The sequence below is a fragment of the Neophocaena asiaeorientalis genome, unplaced genomic scaffold (genome assembly GCF_003031525.2).
Source record: "Neophocaena asiaeorientalis asiaeorientalis breed wild unplaced genomic scaffold, Neophocaena_asiaeorientalis_V1.1 scaffold136, whole genome shotgun sequence".
Classification (NCBI taxonomy): domain Eukaryota; kingdom Metazoa; phylum Chordata; class Mammalia; order Artiodactyla; family Phocoenidae; genus Neophocaena; species Neophocaena asiaeorientalis.
In genome coordinates, this window is record NW_020185333.1 from 3,405,321 (window position 1) to 3,425,143 (window position 19,823).

At 39.9% G+C, this 19,823-nt stretch overlaps 1 protein-coding gene across 1 annotated transcript in view; it reads right to left on the reverse strand.

The window, feature by feature from the left end:
- Window positions 1-19,823, reverse strand: part of CD96 (CD96 molecule) — an 81,447-nt gene that overhangs the window by 49,966 nt on the left and 11,658 nt on the right. The window contains 3 exon segments of the mRNA XM_024735322.1: window positions 3,338-3,393; window positions 7,190-7,403; window positions 16,494-16,618. Of these exon segments, the coding sequence (XP_024591090.1) occupies window positions 3,338-3,393; window positions 7,190-7,403; window positions 16,494-16,618 (395 nt within the window).

A 19,823-nucleotide genomic window follows, 5' to 3' on the forward strand; every position in this document is an offset into this window, starting at 1 on the left:
TGCTATGAGGGGAAAAAAAGGTTGCAATATCTAATCTTAAACACACACACACACACACGCACACGCACACACACACAGGAAATGGAGCTTAAGAAGGTCAAGGAATGCACAAAACTCAGGCTTTGCAAAACCAAAATTAAATAAACAGAAACAATCAAATTCTGTAAATAGCTACTGGAGATGTCCTGCTAAACTCTGATGTTTTGCTTTTAGATTACAGTGTCTTTTTTCCATGGGTCTTATTATTTTAACCTGTCTTCCTTTTTAGGCATTTCAATCCCACCTGCTTCTGTTTCCTACGTTTCACACGCGAGGTAGTTTTGTTTTTTGTTTGTTTTGTTTTTTTAGTTTTCTTCCTAAATTTTGTAAAACATAATAGAGAGTGACAAGGACAGGACCCACGGAGGTGATCTAGTAAAAGCACAGGCAGGAAAAAGAGACACATGTGCCTCGTGGAAGGACTGCCCTGTTGAGTAAACTAGAGTTTTCGTGTATCTCTCCTGTGCTTTCATTTGATGCATCATAAGAGTAAGGGGTATAGAGGGCCAGGGGCTGTGGCCGAGGGACTCTTCGGCCCAGCATCTCTTGCTCTAGAGCAAAAAGCTGCTACATGGGGGGCCCTGAAGTTTACGTTAAAGACTCTTTCTTTCCATGGAGCTGTGGAGGTGAGGCTGTGTGCCATGCTGGAGCCCTGGCAAAGCCGAGCCCTTGGAAACACACAAGAACACGACATCCATAGGGGTGACACTCTCCGTGGACATCCCTTGCATGTCTAAGCCTGAAAGACATCATTGATAGAATAATCTGGGGGCTTTTCTATTCTACAGGAAAGCTAAATTAACCATAAGCTTTGTAATTTTAACTAGTAACACTGGAAGACACAGTTCACAGCTGACCAAACCCCTATTGTTCTAACACTTAGGGCTGCTGGTGCAGTGAACATGTAGCGCCTAGTAAGCATCAATACATGCATGTTGACTTGGTTAATTTTTAAGAGATGAAGGGAAGAGGGTAGGAAATTACCATTACTGAGCACTAATGGTTGCCAGATAGTAGATAGCTTGCATACAGGACTCTCATTTGGTCCTTATGTCACCATTGTGAGGTTGGTATCATTGTCCCTGTTCATTGATGAGGAATCTAATCTAATCTAATCTAATCTGGTCCAAGGCCCAGAGTTAATAGTGAAGGAGGAGAATTCAGACCCAGGTTTATCAGATTCCACAACCTATCTTGTTGTGTTTTTTCATTAACTCCCACTGTCTCTGAGAATCAATCACATAGCAGATTTATGAATATTCATGCAGAGGAAGGAATAAGTGAAAGAGAGTGAGTGAGTGATAAGTAGTGGGAAGGGAAGAAACATTTCTGAGACATCCACTCTGTGCTACGTACTCCATAAATCTAATGCACCTCAGAACCCTGTGTAATATTGATTATGATCCCAGTTTTGGAGATGAGTTAGTTGGGACTCATAGAGCTTAACTACTAGATGAGGCTATGTTGCTAGTAGGTGGTTGAATTAGGATTTGACCTTAGTTCTATCTGCCCTTAAAGCATGATCTCCTTCCGCTATGCCATCCTGCCTGGGTACAGGCATGCTAAATTCTCATCCCACCTCTGCCCTTCATTAGTGGCTCAGCCAGTGGCTTAGACTCTCCAGGCCCCGATTTCTCATCTGTGAAATAACAAGATGTTCTACCTATTTCAGAGGCTTATTGGGAGCATCACGTGATAAAAGCATGTGAAAGGGCTTTGAAGAGTTAATAAGTTATTAAAAATATAATTGGGATTATAAGAATATCAGGGTGAGGAATTACCAATGTGTGTCAAGGTCTTAAAAGATCCACAGACAAGCTGTGTCCTGTAGCTGGTTATGTGGAGTTGGTGATTCCACACCAACTAATTCCCCAGGAAGGAAAGTTCTCTGGTTTTTCTAGTCAGTGCCCAGGGAAGCATGGGTACAGAACACAAAATCTGATGACACATAAGACAACGTCCTTCTCTTTTTAAACTGGAATCCTTGGATCCAACCTTGTGGTTCTATATCTGGATTGAGTCCATGTTACCTATAAACATTGGCCCAAGAACCTACAAAAAAATCCTGATAAGAAACAAAACACCTACCAAACATTATATCATTAGATTATTTATTTTACTTAAACTATTGCAATGCAGTCCACTAATAAACTTGAAAATTAATTGTGGCAGAACAAAAAAAATGGAAACCTTTCCTATGTACTTGGGACTATAATAACAATTAATCTAAGAGACTAATTCATAAAATCAAAAGACTTGGATAATATACTCATCTAAAACCATACCACAGAGCCTGAGCTATGATTTGTATGCAGCTGTCAAATTACATGACTGATATTCAGTGAAAACATGACAAGAAATCATAAGTTATTTAATGTTCTTGGGGCTAGAAGAAACTGGAATATAATTTTCTCTCATCCCATGTAACAGGAAATGTTTGAGAATTAAGAAGAATATTTATTTTACTTGGGATTTTGAAAAGTTTCAATGAAGCCATAATGCCATAAGACAGCTGATCAACACACATTAGTAGTAATAACAACAAAATGCTTATTGAGCACTTAATACATACCAAACAATATACCAAGAATTTTTCACGCATTATTTAATTCCTAAAAACAACAACAACGTGCTGATACTCTCCTTACCCCCTTCATGTAGATGGGAAAACTGACTACTGACTGTGAAGTAATTAGTTCAAGGTCACAGCCAGCAAGAGGAAGAGCTGGGAAATAAGCCCAGATCCCAGAGACTAGAGGCTGGGAACTACCTACAAGAATTTGAAGTCAGAGGGGCCTATTCTAATCTCCTTTTTCTCCTGCCCTTCCTTGTACTGCCTAAGAAATAGCCAGGGTTCTGAATGAGTTCAGAAGGGTACATTTCCTCTTGTCACTTAAAAATAAAAACACTAGGAAAGCTGGTATAGGAAATGAATTAGAACAAATTAAACGTCAAAGGATGAGCAAAAACCTCATTCTTACAACAGGATTCACACTGCTTTCTGCCCTACTTTTCCTTCACTATCTACTTCAACATTTATTAAACAGAAATTTAAACAATTGAGACAATTTTTCCAGGAAACTTAAGGACTAAGGATCACAAGATAACATGTTCTGAGAGCCCTAAGTCAGAAAATAAGGATTCCCATTTGGGTTCTAGAGTCAACTCAGCTTTCCTTCATTCCCACCAGAAATTAATTGGAATAAGGTCCTCTGAGAAACATTCTGAGCAATGATGCAAACTGACACACACTAGCATAATTATGCTGTAGATTTTCAAAAACTTTAACGTGACTCACCTCTCCGAAGACACCCATGGAATTATTTTCCACAATTGTGGGGATTTCTGGCTTAGCTTAAAGGCAAATAAAACACAGTTAGTTAGTGGCCCTGAATGATACCCTACCTCGTCACTAGTGTGTGTGTGTGTGTGTGTGTGTGTGTGCGTGTGTGTGTATGTGTGTGTGTGTGTGTAAAAAATTCATAACTCATCAGATATTTATTAAACTCTCACTGTGTGCCAGCAGTATACTAGATGCCTAGGAAACAAAGATGAAGAAATCATATTCATCATCTTCAAGAAATTTACATTTTCATGGAAAATACAGATACATAAACTAGAAATTAGAATTGATAGAACTGATATAAGTATTGCTATTAAGGACATGTGGGATTTGAAGAAAGCTTTTGAGAAAAGCTTCTAACTCAACCTTAGGGAATAAGAAGAGGCTTTTGGAAGAGGCCACATCTGATATCTGAAAGATGCTTCTGGGTGAGTCAGGTGAAAGGAGGAATGTGGGGGAGAGGAGGGGCAGGCAGTGGGCAGACAGAAGAGAGAAATGTTCTATGTGTCCAAAGGCCTAGAAATAAAGCACAAGTTATAGGTCCCTGAAGGGGCAGGAAGAACACCTGGTTCTTATTTAGTTGTTTGGTACTAGAAAAGATCAGGGGCTATTTCAGTGATTTTCTTGTCCAGCTAAATTGTAAGTGCCTTGGAGCCAGAATGCTTTATTCATCTCTCCATCTCTAGCACTTAAGTGCCCAGCATAAAACAGACATTGAGGACATCATGTTGAACTGAAGTAACTTCAAGTAAGTTCTTTTTTTAAAAAAATTTTTATTTATTTTATTTTATTTATTTATTTTTTTGGTTGCGTTGGGTCTTCATTGCTGCGTGCTGGCTTTCTCCAGTTGCCGTGAGAGGGAGCTACTCTTCGTTGCGGTGCACGGGCTTCTCATTGCAGTGGCTTCTCTTGTTGCGGAGCACAGGCTCTAGGCACACGGGCTTCAGTAGTTGTGGCATGTGGGCTTCAGTGGTTGTGGCAAGTGGGCTCAGTAGTTGTGGCACGCGGGCTCAGTAGCTGTGGCTCGCGGGCTCTAGGGCACAGGCACAGTAGTTGTGGCTCACGGGCTTAGCTGTTCCGCGGCATGTGGGATCTTCCCAGACCGGGGATCGAACCCGTGTCCCCTGCATTGGCAGGCAGATTCTTAAACACTGAGCCACCAGGGAAATCCCTCAAGTAAGTTCTTGAGTATAGCACACAAAGCCCTCTATGAACCAGTGGAAAAAATATTAAGACCCTTGTCACAGATGCCATCAGTGTCTGCTACATCCACTCAGCCTCTGCTTACTGAAGGCCTCTTGCTGGGCATATATATATGATCCTCTCCTGAAGATTTACTGAGGTTATGGAAACACACGCAGTCCACAAGTAGAGCAGACTGGAAGTCCCAGAGGGTTAATGGTGACAACAGGTGGGGAGTTCCTCGCCTTTGTTTGGTATAACTCTGATGTGTATTCTCCCAGGGTTTCCCAGTGGGAATGAGCTCTAAACCCATAGTACTAACTGGCTTGATCACGTACATTTTATCTTCCTTCCCTTCCTTGACATATTTTCCCACTCCTATGTTTTCTAGGACTACCTCTCAAATAAATTAATTTAATTCAAATCCTTGTCTCAAAGTTTTTTTTCAAGGGAACCCAAACCAAGATACAACCTAAAATGGTTATGGGAGGAGGCCTATTTCTGATTTCCTATTAGCAACAAATGCCAGTAGAGTGAAGGACCTGAAAGCAAGAACAATTACTAAAAGTTGCAGAGGTGATTGAGAGAGACAGATTCTTTGGGAGGCTCAGGACAATCACATTTAGAGCTTAGGAGTGCAGGAGAGCAAACTTGTGATGGCAGGTGACTCCCCACTAAAGAAAGGAAAGTCAAAGGAGGCTAGTGAGAGGGATGCAGGAAGTAGAAGAGGGGAAGCTTCTAATCCCTGGCTGCCAGAGAATGAAGGTGTTCTGGAAGAAGAAATAAACTGGACTTAGGGCTTATAGAATGGCTTAGTGATACATTTGAGTATTTATTTCAAGGTTTTCATGTTTTTGTTTTTGGTTTATTCTATTCGGGGAATCACCCAGGCACGCAGAGTGGGTCCTGAATACGATATGTGTATACCTCTGCCAGGATCACTATGATATACACTCGGGTGACACTCCCAAATAGATTAAAGACTGTCCAAACACAACACAGCTGGCCCATTTGCTAAAGGAGAAAACCAAGAAGCAGGAAAAATCTAATTCTATGAACAAATAGGCAGAGTTTCCTAATTTTAAGCATCCACTGAAAGGAGTTCAAAGAAGAAGAAAACAGAAATATAGAGACAGAGAGATGTAGAGACAGGGTGATAAAGATGAGATGTAAGAGAGTAAAAAGCATTCCAGACCAAGATGAAGGTATTTTAATGCAGCAAAGAGATACAGGACATGGTTGAAATGTTGACAAGGCAATTAGATGGAGTTATGGTACAAAAACTCTTGGCCAAATGGGACACAGTTTGCCTAACACAGAATTATTTTTTTTCACACCCCGGATGGCTGCCTCCATCGATTTGCCAATAGTCAGGCCAGATGAGTCAGCTTCATGTTTGTGCTAAGACAGTCATACCCCATAAGTGAGTGAATGGTGATGTCAATAAAAGAGATGAACAGCCTTTCCAACTCATCACAGGGCATTGTCTAGGCTCCATAAGGAACCTGACCATCAAGGGCAATTGATTATTTCCTAGCCCATCCCTGAGGAGAGATGGAAAAAGAGAGAGGGAAGGAAGGAGAAAGGGAGGCAGGGCAGGAGGAAGAGAGTGAGAGCTGGAGAAAGAGATACAGGAGAAGCTATAAGCAAGCGACTTCAAACTAAATACATTTTGGCTGTAGCTCTTCCCACCTTTATGAACTAAAGGGTTTGCATTTCCTTCAAAATACTGAATTGTGTGACCTCTAATAATAATCAGTAAGATTCTAAGTAAAAACAAAGATTTTTCACTTGTCCTATCATTCAGACAACTGAGAAAAAATCTACCAGCCCATGCTCTTAGGTGGTGTGAATTATTTTCTCTTTGTTTACCTCATTTTCAAAAACAATTAACTGCTCATCCACATCACTGTTTTTCTCTTTGCCTTCATTTAAAAATGATGTTTTAAAAAACACAGTTCTTAGTCACAAAAATGAAAAATATCCAAAACCAAGGGTTTCTGTTTATTGATGTTTCCTTGCATCACGGAGCAAAATAGAATTTTCACATTTCCCTTAAATTCACACCCTGCAGAGTCTCTGCAATTTGTTTGAGGCCACAGTGGATATTTCACCTAAGCTCCACTCTCCTGTGATTGCAGGGTCAGAGGGCCATCCCAGCAGGTTCTTTGGCTGGAGAAGCTGGACAGTCTTTCACCCCAGCCGGCCTTGGTAGGGGTGAGAGGACTTCTGCAGAGTTTCTTTGGAGCTGTGTTTATCATCTTCCTTTTCTCACACTGGCCTTATTCCACTCTGCTCCAGAAAGCAACTAAGGCAATTAGACAACTAAGTAATTAGACCTAGTTATAATTAAAGAGACTTCCAGTATTCTCAGGAAACATTAAAATTGCACATAAGGTAGTGGTCACCAGGAAACTGACCGATCTTTGGCAACTGAACCATCATTCTTTAGCTTCCTACCCTCGTCCCCAGCCGTAACACGAATGACAACTATCAAGGCAAACAGAACTCCAGAATAGTGACCCTTGTGTGGCTGATCTCCCGCTAACAGGGTGCTTCCTCTTTAGTGGAGAGAAAGCAGGAGACAGTGGCAGGAGGATGGCAGGGAGTCCAAAGAACAGAAACTCTTAGCAAAAACCCTGACCGTGGTGGAGCGCCTGAAGATTTTGCCAGACCTGACTACAGCCTGGCAAGGGAACTTCCGGCCATCATCCTGGATTTGGACTGGAGAGAGGTAGAGGCTGTAGTCTGTACCTGGCTTGACTCTGTCTTTAAATAATGTGGAATTGCTGATGGGGTGATATTGGGTGAGAAGTGTTTCCTGAGTTCCATTATCCTCCTGGTGAGACAAAATGGTTACCAGCTTTGAGCACTCAGTTGTGCCAGCTCTGGACTAGGTGTCCCACATGCAGTAATTCATTTGTATCTTGTAACAATAGAGATAATGAATGAAGGATTGAAATTAAGAGATACTGAGTGTGTTACTAGAGAAAGTATCGTGACACTTGACTTTCAGTTATAAATTTGTGTCACTCTCTCTTAACACAAATAGAATCTTGCTGCTCTTCTGACTAAAACTTGCCTTTCATAACCTTCCGTAAGTTGCATATTGGGGGTGGGATTTGGGGGGTGGGGTACAGCCCTGGGAGCTAATGTCAGATCATAATTCTCATTTCAAGTTCTGAAATCTTACTGCTAAGATGTGCTCAGGAGGCTGTAACAGTTTTACTTATTAAATCTTCACTGAACTGGGTGATTACAGTCATCCTCGCTTCCCAGCATTCCAGCATTCCTTTAGAAAAGGTCTCATTTTAGCTCCCTTTGGAGCCAGGACTAGAATGAGGTACAGAGAGTCTCCTAGGATGCAAAATTTAAGGAAGCAGTCACTCCCAGGATCTTGTAAGTGCAGGGTGGGCACCTGAGAGTGAGTGCCTCCTTAAATTTTGTGTCCTTGGTATCTCCTTACCTCCTTACCTCAGCCTAGTTGCTGTCCTTCTGCTCTTATTTCTGTGATTGTGACCTTCAAAAAGGACACATAAGGGGCTTCCCTGGTGGCGCAGTGGTTGGGGCTCTGCCTGCCGATGCAGGGGACGCAGGTTCGTGCCCCAGTCCGGGAGGATCCCACGTGCCGCGGAGCGGCTGGGCCTGCGGGCCGTGGCCGCTGGACCTGCGCATCCGGAGCCTGTGCTCTGCAGCGGGAGAGGCCACACCAGTGAGAGGCCCGCGTACCACACACACACAAAAAAGGATACATAAGGAATAGGCTGTAAATGTTAATCTGAATTTGGAGATCAGAGTTTAACTGGAATACTTGATTCCTCTAGTCCATTACCTTTTTGTGGGTCTATGAAAAACAGCCTTCATTATTCTTGCCTTAGCCTGAATCTCATGGACAAGGTCCCGGAGATGTCACAGTGTTGGGCAGGGTCAGTAAATGTGCTGACTAAGGGCCTAGTGAGAAGCGGACTCTTAAGGGGCATAAGCAGAGAGGAAAGGCTATGTCCTTATCCTCCTTCAGTATAGCTCTATATTTTCAACTGAGCTGCTTTGAACACATTCTGATGCACAAGCTTCTTCTCTGGAGGTTCTACTGGAGTTGTTCTGGGATCAGTCTCATCCCAGCGCACATTTTTTAAAAGGTCCTCAGAGGACCGGGGGCTGAAAACCACCAGTCTAACTCCAAACAACAGATGAATCATTATGCGTAGGGGTCGGGGAAGCGGAAGGAACTGAAAAGGAGAAGGGTGAACAGGAATGCATCGGATGGGGAAGAAGCCATGAAATAATGAAAACAAAGGTCTGTGACTTGGACTCTCTGGTTTAAAAAATGAGACAGTTCAGGGTAGAAGAAAGGGAAGCCAGGTGAGGGAGAAAATTCAAGTATGAGCTGGGAGCAGAGCAAGAAGTGGAAAACAGAAAGGCAGACTACTTAGATAGTTTATATAGGTATTTCCAGAATATACTTAGTAGAAACTCTTACGCAAGACAATTTTTTAGGTGAACATGGTGAGGATTGGTATCAGCTTTACCTACAGGTAGTAATGCCCGCAGAGAATCACAGACTTACTCCTGAAGCAAGGAACATAACTTTATACCCACATAAAGTAGGACTTAAGAGTCTGTGCCACTACCTTCCTAACGAGGAAGGATACAGAAAATTAAAGGGAGAGAACTTATGTTCTGGAGACAGGGGCCCCAAAAGGAGCGCTGACAGCAGAAGAGAGAGGAAGGCATTTCACTCAGCGTCTGCTGATCTGGAGGCCAGTAATTAAGGAGGCTGGCTCCCCCTGCAGGTTCTTCAGCATAAGCTACGCTTTACAACTATTGTTTTACGCACAGGGACTGCTTTTGTGAGAATCTAGGGGTTCAAAGTGCTTGATCTTTTAGTAAATGACTCGCCATTTGGAACATTTCCATCTGTCACTCTGTCGTGGAAGAAGGGCAGTCAGAGGCTGAAGTTGGAGATTGGTGAGAGAACTGCTTTTTCCTTTACTGCATCGCTGGGGGTGACTGGCCAGGGCAGTTTAACTGATGGAGAAAAGATATTTAAAAAATTATGCAGAGTGTTTTTTGTTTGTTTATTTTCTGGGTGCTTGACTGTTGTAGAGGAGGGATTTGTTCCTTCGTTGGGAAAGATGGATTCGGTTGCAAAGTGTGCCCTGTAATCTACAACATCAGGACAGCCTGAGAGATTCCAGAGTCTCCAGATATAAAGGGGCGAGGCAAGAATCTGCATGTGAGCACCTGCCTTCCTGGAGCAAATGGGAAGAGAGGTGACAAAATGCAGGGAAACAATGAAATGTCTAGGGCTGGGAGAGGGAGAGACAATACTAACATTATACGATGACCACTACTACATTTTTATATTCTTATTAGTCATAGCTTAAATTTATTTAGCACCTACTGTGTTTGAGGCACTGTGGCAAGTTCTTTCAAGTCCTACCTTATTTACTCCTTACAACGATCTGGAATAAATCAAGGTTAGCTAACTTGCTCACAGGTCACACAAAGAAGGGTACTTAAGTCACAGCACCAAAAAAGGGACAAAGAAGCCTCTGAGACAGCACATCTTAATAAAACCAAGCCATCACAAAACAAAAATTTTTTTGTGGACTCTCTTGAATGAAAAATGTATAAGAAATTCCAGGAAGCCAGAGGTCTTTGTATAAATTGGAGATTTTAGAGGTGTGGGCAATTTGCTGATTGAAAGGAGCCTTTTATGATATATTGATCTACCTTTGGTGATAGGGGTCAGAGAATACACCTCAACTCCTACCTGTTAAGAATGATCGTAGGGCACCTGTTCTTCCGGAAACAGTCTGGTAGGGGATCTTCCACAGAACCTTTATTCTTGCCTGTTTTTCTTTCCTTTTCTTCTTTTGATAATTTTAAAAATATTAATAAATATTTCTAAAACTTCACGGGATTTCCAACTTGGTAGACCCTTAGAAAACTGAATGAGGAATGTAGACTGAACTAGCTAATGTATATGATACACCTACACGAGTCCTAACACTCAATAGATGTTCAATTAATACTAAATCACTGTCTTCTAGCCTCAACTGAGTCAGCCTTCTGTGAATTCATGAGTATTTACTCTCTGCTCAACGAAACTGAAGAATTATGGAGAGTCCTAAAACGAACTCTTTAAAGATTAGTTTTTAATATGTATTGAGCATAGGTACTGTGCTAAGTTATTCAGCACCTCACAATAACACCATGGAGCCGGTACTGTAACAATATAATTATAATATAATTATAAAGCTATAATTATAATATAATTATAAAGCTGTAATTATATCATTATAATATAATTATATTATATAACTACAATTATCCCCTTTTGTGGATGATAGAACTAAAACTCAGGCTGGGCAACGTATCCAAGGCTGTATAGAATTCTGAGACAAAAGGAAAAATATGTATCCCTATATGCACTTATCAAAATATTCTCCCATATTTTGCCTCAATGGAAAAAATTAATAAACTGTCTACAACTTAACATTTTGAAAAATGACTACATGAAGCCATGCGTTGCTCAATCTTTTCTCCTGCCCTTGTCAACCTTCAAACCCACACCCGTGGGGGGCATGATGCCATGAAGACCAAGGAACCACAGGCTGATTGGAAAATCCTGTTCTTTGAACAGCACAGCAGGATCTCAAAACAAACAAAAAACATTGTGCCTTTATTTTAAAATTCGACATTTTGTTCATGGATTTTCCCTAAATTTTGATTTTTAAAAATATTTTATTAAGATATATATCTTGATTACTGATTTCTTGGGGCACTTCCTTAAATTTTGCACCCAAGGTGAGGACCCTGCTCACTTCACCCTAATCCTAGCTCCTAGGTCATACAGCTATTAAATGTAGAGCCAGGATTTGAAAACAACAATTTCCCTTGAAAAGCCATGCTATTAATGCCTTTGCTACATACTGCTTCACAAAAGTAGTAGAATGGACAGTCCTTGACTTTTCTGCTGAGAGTCTGTTTGAGGAGAAGAAAAATTCACAAGAAAAACAAATAGAAAATCAGGACCCATAGAAGAAAAATAAATGCATAATAACATACAGGAGTTGGATAAAATAATTAGCATGATGAGGGCTGGGAGGGTTCATACTGAATCACGGAAAACTCCTCCTGAATGTCTCTTAATGACCTCACAAACCCTAAAATAATTTGCAGAGGGGTTCCTATTTTAGTACTAGAATCAGAATTTTCAATGCAGAAAAGAGACCATGGAACTATTTGATTTAGTGAGGTGACCTCATCTCCATGTCAGGGCTGGCAGTGGTGGCCACAGGACAAGTAGGTGCTGAGTGTATACAGCCCATTCAATAAACTCTGTTAACTGCATCGATTGTTACTTCTTTATCTCCTAACTGCTTCCTATCTTCACTTTGCTCCATTTATTCTCCATCCAGTCAGTGCTGTCAAGTAGGGTCCTTGCATAGCTCCCCATGTCCATTTTATAGAAGTCCACAACAATATTTTTCCAATCATCATAATTGGTTGTCAACACTTTGTAGGTTGGCTAACACTTCATTTTTTTTTAACCTCTTTATTGGAGTATAATTGCTTTACAATGGTGTGCTAGTTTCTGCTGTATAACAAAGTGAATCAGCTATACATATACATGTATCCCCATATCCCCTCCCTCTTGCATCTCCCTCCCACCCTCCCTATCCCACCCCTCTAGGTGGTCACAAAGCACCAAGCTGATCTCCCTGTGCTATGCGGCTGCTTCCCACTAGCTATCTATTTTACATCTGGTAGTGTATATATGTCCATGCCACTCTCTCACTTTGTCCCAGCTTACCCTTCCCCCTCCCCATGTCCTCAAGTCCATTCTCTAGTAGGTCTGCATCTTTATTCCCATCCTGCCCCTAGGTTCTTCATAACCATTTTTTTTTTAGATTCTATATATATGTGTTAGCATACGGTATTTGTTAACACATCATTTTTGATTATGGTGAAGACAGTTAGGGTCAGTTGCTATCAGGTAGAAGGTGACAGCTTTCTTTTCTGAATAGCTAGGCTTCCCATAGGCATGGAAAACCAATATTGTTGATGGTACCATTTCGATTTTTGTTCACATATAGAACATTACAAGTAATAAAGAAGAGAATATTTAAAAGAGACATTTATAGATACAAATTTATAGAAGCATAAGCATCTAGGTTTTAGTTATATACCTTTATCACTGTGTGAATCTGGTATGCTTCTCATTTTCTTTTCATGATTTTAAAGAGAAAAGTCATGGATTTCTCTTTATCCACCAAGTTTGGGAACAAACATTCCCTCATCACCTCCCCCACTCCCACTCCCACTATGTGCTCACAGGTCCCAGGGTCTTGGTGTAGTACATGTCTGTTGTTTGCTGGCTTTAATTATCCAGCTCAGACATGACCTAAGAGGCTTTTCCAGGTACATTTAGTCAGAATCAAATTATTTTCCCTCTAGGTTGCTAGTTTTTACATTTTTATTAAAGTTGTATTTCATGGTAGGAAACATGTTCAATATAGTTTTGTATCCCTGCAGGACCTAGCACTTAAAACAGATTCATGTATGTTTGTTAGATTGAACTGAAATTTATACTGTGGGAAATCAGGATGATCGTTTGGAATGAACGCAGAATATTAGACTGTATTTAGAAGCTCCCAGAGTAAGCCCGCAGAATTTCCCTGTTGACTGCATGCTTGTGCCCCAGGACATAAACTAGGAAAAATAGCATTTGTCCTTTCTCTACCAACTGCACTCCATCTAATAACACACATTCTGTGACTTTTTCTACATCATCCGACCATGCACATGGAGCCTCAGCTGACACCGAGGGTTAGCCCTTTGCGTTTACTTAGTTACCTCTCTTTCTAGATAAATGATGGATATACAATTTGCACCAGATGCCTTTCTATTTCAGTGTAGTCATGATCCTGGAATGTAACATTCCAAAATGCAAAGGATCTGCTCCATGAACACATTTAACGCAGCGTTAGCATGGGATCAGAGACACCCAGCAAATAATATTTTTATGATAACTGAGAATCCCAATAATCACCTTTCTCATGAGGGTCATAACTGAATTAATTAGATTTTATAAAATTCCACATACAAGACATGGCTTTTGCTTTCCAGTGACTTAGATTAAATTAATTTTAGTTTGTCAAATTGTTTCCAGGGTTTAATGCAGGACTTGAAGTGGAAGCACTTTGCAGCTCCCCAGAGTTACTGAGTTCAATAAAGCAGGTTTCTACCCTCCTGGGCTCATCTTCAGCATCTCTACTTTTTAAACTTTTTTCTAAAAGCCACAGTATATCATGTCTGTTAAGAACAACTGGCTATCATTATGATTACTGCTGCCAGTTTAACAAGAAACTAAAGCACTAAAAAATGGATTGAGGGGATATTTATGTTCTCTTCTGACCTACAACAGTCATGACATAAAGAACTGTAGTTTATTCCTTAATAATGGGAGATTAGATGATTTCATCTCAGGCTTGCTGAATCCCACAGGGCCAGCAGTATGGAGTATGGATGTAAATTAGAGGAGTAAACAGATTTTGACATTTTAAAAGGGAATGCACAGTTGGAATTTGATCAGCACATTTGCCAATACAATGTTCCCTGTGAAAAGAAGTTTCTTTCAAAAAGCTCCTCAAGTTGTCTCAGTTATGATGCATTCTTTAAACTGAGAGCATGGCTTGAAGTTCCAGTAGAAGTTAAGGACTCACTCTCTCACTGTGTGACCTTAGGTGCAATCTCTCCATCCCTTATTTATCCTAAATATGTTGGCAGGATTCACAGATAATGTTAGTTTCTTTGAAGAAAACTGTTACATAGAGGATGTCTTATCAGTTATCTAGTCATTGATACTTAATGAGCTGCTCATTAACCAGTCAGACAGCCAGCATGAGGTTTAGTGATCATCCATTTAATATGAGGCCAACGAATAGGACTGTGAGGGAAGGGAACAAAGAGAAATGAAACAATTCAATTATGTATTAGATATTTACTGAGTGCCTATGTTCTAGGCACTATACTAGGTGCTAGGGATTTTTGAAATGAGTGATGCAGCTTTTTGCCCTGCAGAAGCTCAGCGTCACAGAAAAGACATAAGCTGACTGAAAGCTTTAACATTTGCTTGGAAAAACAGATTAGACACCCTTCAGATAAGATAAGTTCACTACAGATCAACTGACTAGCCAGCAAAAATCTGTACAGTAAAGCTTATTAAACTTTAGTCTTTTTAAACTTTTTTTGTCTTTTATTTTTTTATTATTCTTTTTAAAATTTTTATTTTATGTTGGAGTATTGTTGATTAGCAATGTTTTGTTGGTTTCAGGCGTACAGCAAAGTGATTCAATTATATATATATATACATGTATCTGTTCTTTTTCAAATTCTTTTCCCACTTAGGTTATTACAGAATATTGAGCACAGGGAACTCTGCTCAATATTCTGTAAACTTTAGTCTTATTTATTACTATTAGACTTTACTATTCCCATTGATAGTGAATTTGTGATAATCAGGGTAGAAACGTTTCGCCCATTGGTGGTATATATTAATAATGTAAACAAGGTATAGATACTGCATTTTCATTACAGTAATGTTTAGTGCAGCAGGTTTCTGACTTCCTGACATAATCTCCACTTTAAAATTTTTTTTCTAAGAACAACACTGTATCACATTTGTTAAGAACAATTGACTTATACTAATGATGGGTATAATGTCAGGCAGGAAGTCTTACATTTTGGAAACCAAACCCTAAAAGGGGGGAAAAAATGTGGTTTTTGACAGATGACAAGGAGACATTGTAGATTTTAGGACAAGTTGAGAAAGTTCTTTTACAGTATCTTTTGATCCTACTGACTATCCAAAAATATCTAGACAGTAAAAAATTATCAGTAGGTTGTATTTTAAGGCCTACTTGCAAGTCAATTATTTTGGATTTGGCACAACCTCAGAGAAATCTTTTTACATGAAGGTTCTAGTTTCCAAGACAGCCCACAAAAATCTATTCACTTGTAACATGAATGATCAACCATGCAAGTACAGTATTTTGCAGGTGGTATCAGCGGCTATGTTCACGGACAACTATTAGTTCTGTAAGAATTTTTAACTCTTGTGTTTTCATTTTCATGATGATATGAAAAATTAATATAGTCATATTTTGGATCACCTAAATAAACACCCTATTACATGATTCTCGAAAGTGTGTTTATGGTTATCTTTATAATTGTGTAAGACTTGTGTTATCAACTGAGGTCTACTGTATATACTGGTTAAGAGCTGGCTGTCATTTGGCTGGCTTGCCTTGGAAAATTTCTCATAAAAATCCAGATTTCTGTTTTGTTTTGTTTTATTCTTTTAAGTCAGAAAATATGGCAACTACGGGCCTGTGGCAATAATAGAGCTGGGCAGTGACTGTTTCTTATTCAGCTCCTGGTTCTCTCATGCACATTTTCTCCCTATATTTGATAAGCATTAGAGTTTGTGCTTCCCAATCTAAGCAATGTTATATTTTCCAGAATGGAGTAGTAAGAGTTCTGGGAAAAGGTAGCCTACACCTCTGCACATGTGTGTAAACAAGTGTGTGTGAGTAGGAGCTTCTGCGGGATGTGGCTCCTCTCGGGGGCACCATCCCACTTTTTTCTCTCTGTAATCACAGTTTAGTATATAGCTTGAAATATAAACTAACCTTGAGGAACTAATTTCTAAGCTCCTGCATTCACAGACCCAGAGGCTTGCTGAGTTGCAAGGAATCCTAGCGTCCTTCCTTCCCTCCCCTAGCTACTCCCCAACCTTCCACATAATGCCTGCCTCTCATCCAGCATGTTTCCTTCCCTATTACTACTTGTTATTCATTTTTACTTCATTAATATTTAAAGATCATTGCAGTTATTCACTGAAAAGGGCAACACTTACCACCAACCATGCAAAGGTGAGCTCAGATGAAATTTCTAAGGAGATATTTTGAAAGCACGGTATTTCCAGAGTCTGATTTATCTCTATTTCTATTGTATGGTTGCTTCTCCATTCATCCTGTGTAACTGTAACAAAACATAAGGTAGAAAAGACATGGATCTGTGATTGGTTTGTAAAGTGCTTTTAATCCAAGAAGTGAGAACAGTTTTAGTATAGAGATTCATCTATCCTCAGGGTACACCTATGAAGGGGACCCCACCCACAGTCCTCGTATAAGTGGCAAAAGAGTCACTGAGAAGCACAGAGTTGTTACTCACTGAAAAACTATAGGGAAACTACCCTAACAGAATCCAGCTCACAGCTTGTTATGTTCCTCTGCGTTAGCCCCAAATTGGTGCTTTAGGCTTCAGATCACATTTCCTGGATCAGGTAGAACATAAAACGTTATAACCTAGCCTCTAACTGTCTTTTTAAAAATTTTAATAGACAGTTACTTTTAGAGAACTTTTAAGTTCATAGCAAAATTGAGTGGAAAGTACAGAGTTTCCATATATCCCCTGCCCCACCCATGCACAGCCTCCCCCATTACTAACACTCCTAACCACAGTGTTGCCTTCGTTACAATCAATGAACCGACATCAAACACATCATCACCCAAAGGCCATAGTTTATTTACATTAGGGTTCATTCTTGGTGTTGTACATTCCATGAATTTTGACAAATGTCTGACATGTATCCACTATTGTAGTATCATATAGAATAGTTTCACTGACCTAAAAATCCTCTGTGCTCTGCCTATTCATACCTTCCTCCTACCAAACTCCTAACATATGCTGATCTTTTTACTGTTTTCATACCTAATTGTCATTTTAGAGCTTATAAATATTTCTCCAAAGAAGAAATGACACAGAAAAACACATAAGGAACTCCAAGGAAGCACCATTAATAAATTATTTTCATTTTAAAAGTGAAATTAGATGAAGTTTTGTAGTCTCTCTTTTCAGGACGGTGATATATATATATATATATATACATACACACATATATATACATATGTAAGCAAACTATAATAATGTCAAAAATAACTTATAGGACTTCCCTCGTGGTGCAGTGGTTAAGAATCCGCCTGCAAAATAGAAAAGAAAAAATTTTTTTTTCTCTCTCTTTTGGACGGTGAGATATATATATATATATATATATATACATACACACATATATATACATATGTAAGCAAACTATAATAATGTCAAAAATAACTTATAGGACTTCCCTCGTGGTGCAGTGGTTAAGAATCCGCCTGCCAATGCAGGGAACACGGGTTCCAGCCCCGAGCCGGGAAGATCCCACATGCTGCGGAGCAACTAAGCCTGTGAGCCACAACTACTGAGCCTGCGCTCTAGAGCCCATGCTCAGCAACAAGGGAAGCCACCGCAATGAGAAGCCTGTGCACCACAGCGAAGACTAGCCCCCGCTCGCCCCAACTAGAGAAAGCCCACGTGCTGCAATAAAGACCCAACGCAGGGCTTCCCTGGTGGCTCAGTGGTTGAGAGTCTGCCTGCCGATGTAGGGTACACGGGTTCGTGCCCTGGTCCAGGAAGATCCTGCATGCCGCAGAGCGGCTGGGCCCGTGAGCCATGGCCGCTGAGCCTGTGCGTCCAGAGCCTGTGCTCCGCAACGGGAGAGGTCACAACAGTGAGAGGCCCGCGTACCGAAAGACCCAATGCAGCCAAAAATAAATTTTAAAAAATAAATTTAAAAAAATTATAAATGAAAACAATTCTATCATCCTAATATCCTGAAAATCTTATTTCTTTTTTTCTACATCTATACAAATCTTATTTGTATGCATGTATTTTTTTTTCATACTTTGCAATTTTATTAACCAAAAAGTGTTACCTATATTTTTACTTAAAATGTTTTGCATGATTCTTAAGCTATTTGTGGTTGAAATTCTTAGATGCTTTATGTCATATATACACATCATCATTTGTTTAGTAATTTTCAATTATTGAAGCATATGCTTTTTCAGTTTGGGTTTTTACCTTATTTAAACTATTACAATCTTTATAGCAAGGATCGTCCTTAAACTAACAGCTTTCTTCTGACCATTCAGCTACTTAAGATAAATTCCCTGAAGTATAACGAATGGATCATGGGGTATGAACATCCTCATTATTATCAACAGCACATTTTAAAAAAAATAATTGGATATTTTGAAAGTTATACCTAGCCTTTAGAACTTCATTGTGTTTCAAGCTCTCATCAGTATCAGCTGTCCTCTTCACTGATAACTCTCTCCTCCCCCCCTTCCTTAATTGAAGCCAGGCCTTTCCATTGGGGCCCATCTTCCCCTCATCATTCTCAGACAGTGGTTGTTTGTTTTCTTATACCCTTATTTCCTCAAGATCAGGAGATGGAATCAGTGCCTTCTTTGCTTTCTACTGCTGCTTCAAAATATTACTCCAACCCCATAATTTAAAAAACAAAACAAAACAATAAAACCCTTGTCTTTTATGGTTAAAGGCATTTAACTATAACAGTACTTCCAAATGGAGTTACTTGTATATCACTATGAAACTTTTTTTGCCATGTTTGCATACCACCATTAATATAATTGATTTTATTTTTGAGATTATTGTAACTTTTCGACTTATATCAGTTTATTTTATTTTAAAAAAATTTTAATGAGAGAAATTTTATTTAATTTATTTTTTTGGCTGCATTGGGTCTTCATTGCTGCACACGGGCTGTTCTCCAGTTGTGGCAAGCGGGGGCTACCCTTCGTTGAGGTGCACAGCTGTGGCACGTGGGCTTAGTAGTTGTGGCTCACGGGCTCTAGAGAGCAAGCTCAGTAGTTGTGGTGCACAGGCTTAGCTGCTCCGCGGCATGTGGGATCTTCCTGGACCAGGGCTCGAACCCGTGTCCCCTCCATTGGCAGGCGGATCCTTAACCACTGCACCACCAGGGAAGAACCTATCAGTTTATTTTAAACAGAGACTGACCTAGGCACACATTTGTGTAGTTTATGAAATCCACTTGGTACATTAACTCTATTTTATTGTGCATTACCCAAATACATAAGTATTAAATTTTTTGTAAAGTTTGTCCAGATTCTGGGAAGTTGGAAATACAAGTGGCATAACTTTTTGAATATTCCTGAAATTCCTAATAAAAACAGACTAACTAGAGTAGCAAAACTAAATACAATATCTACAGCAATATCTGCGGGAACACTAAATAACAATATATCACCATTAATAGGTGGAGACAAACCACTAGACCACTGTGATATCAGCAACTGTGCAAAAAGAAACAGGAAAATCAGCTGGG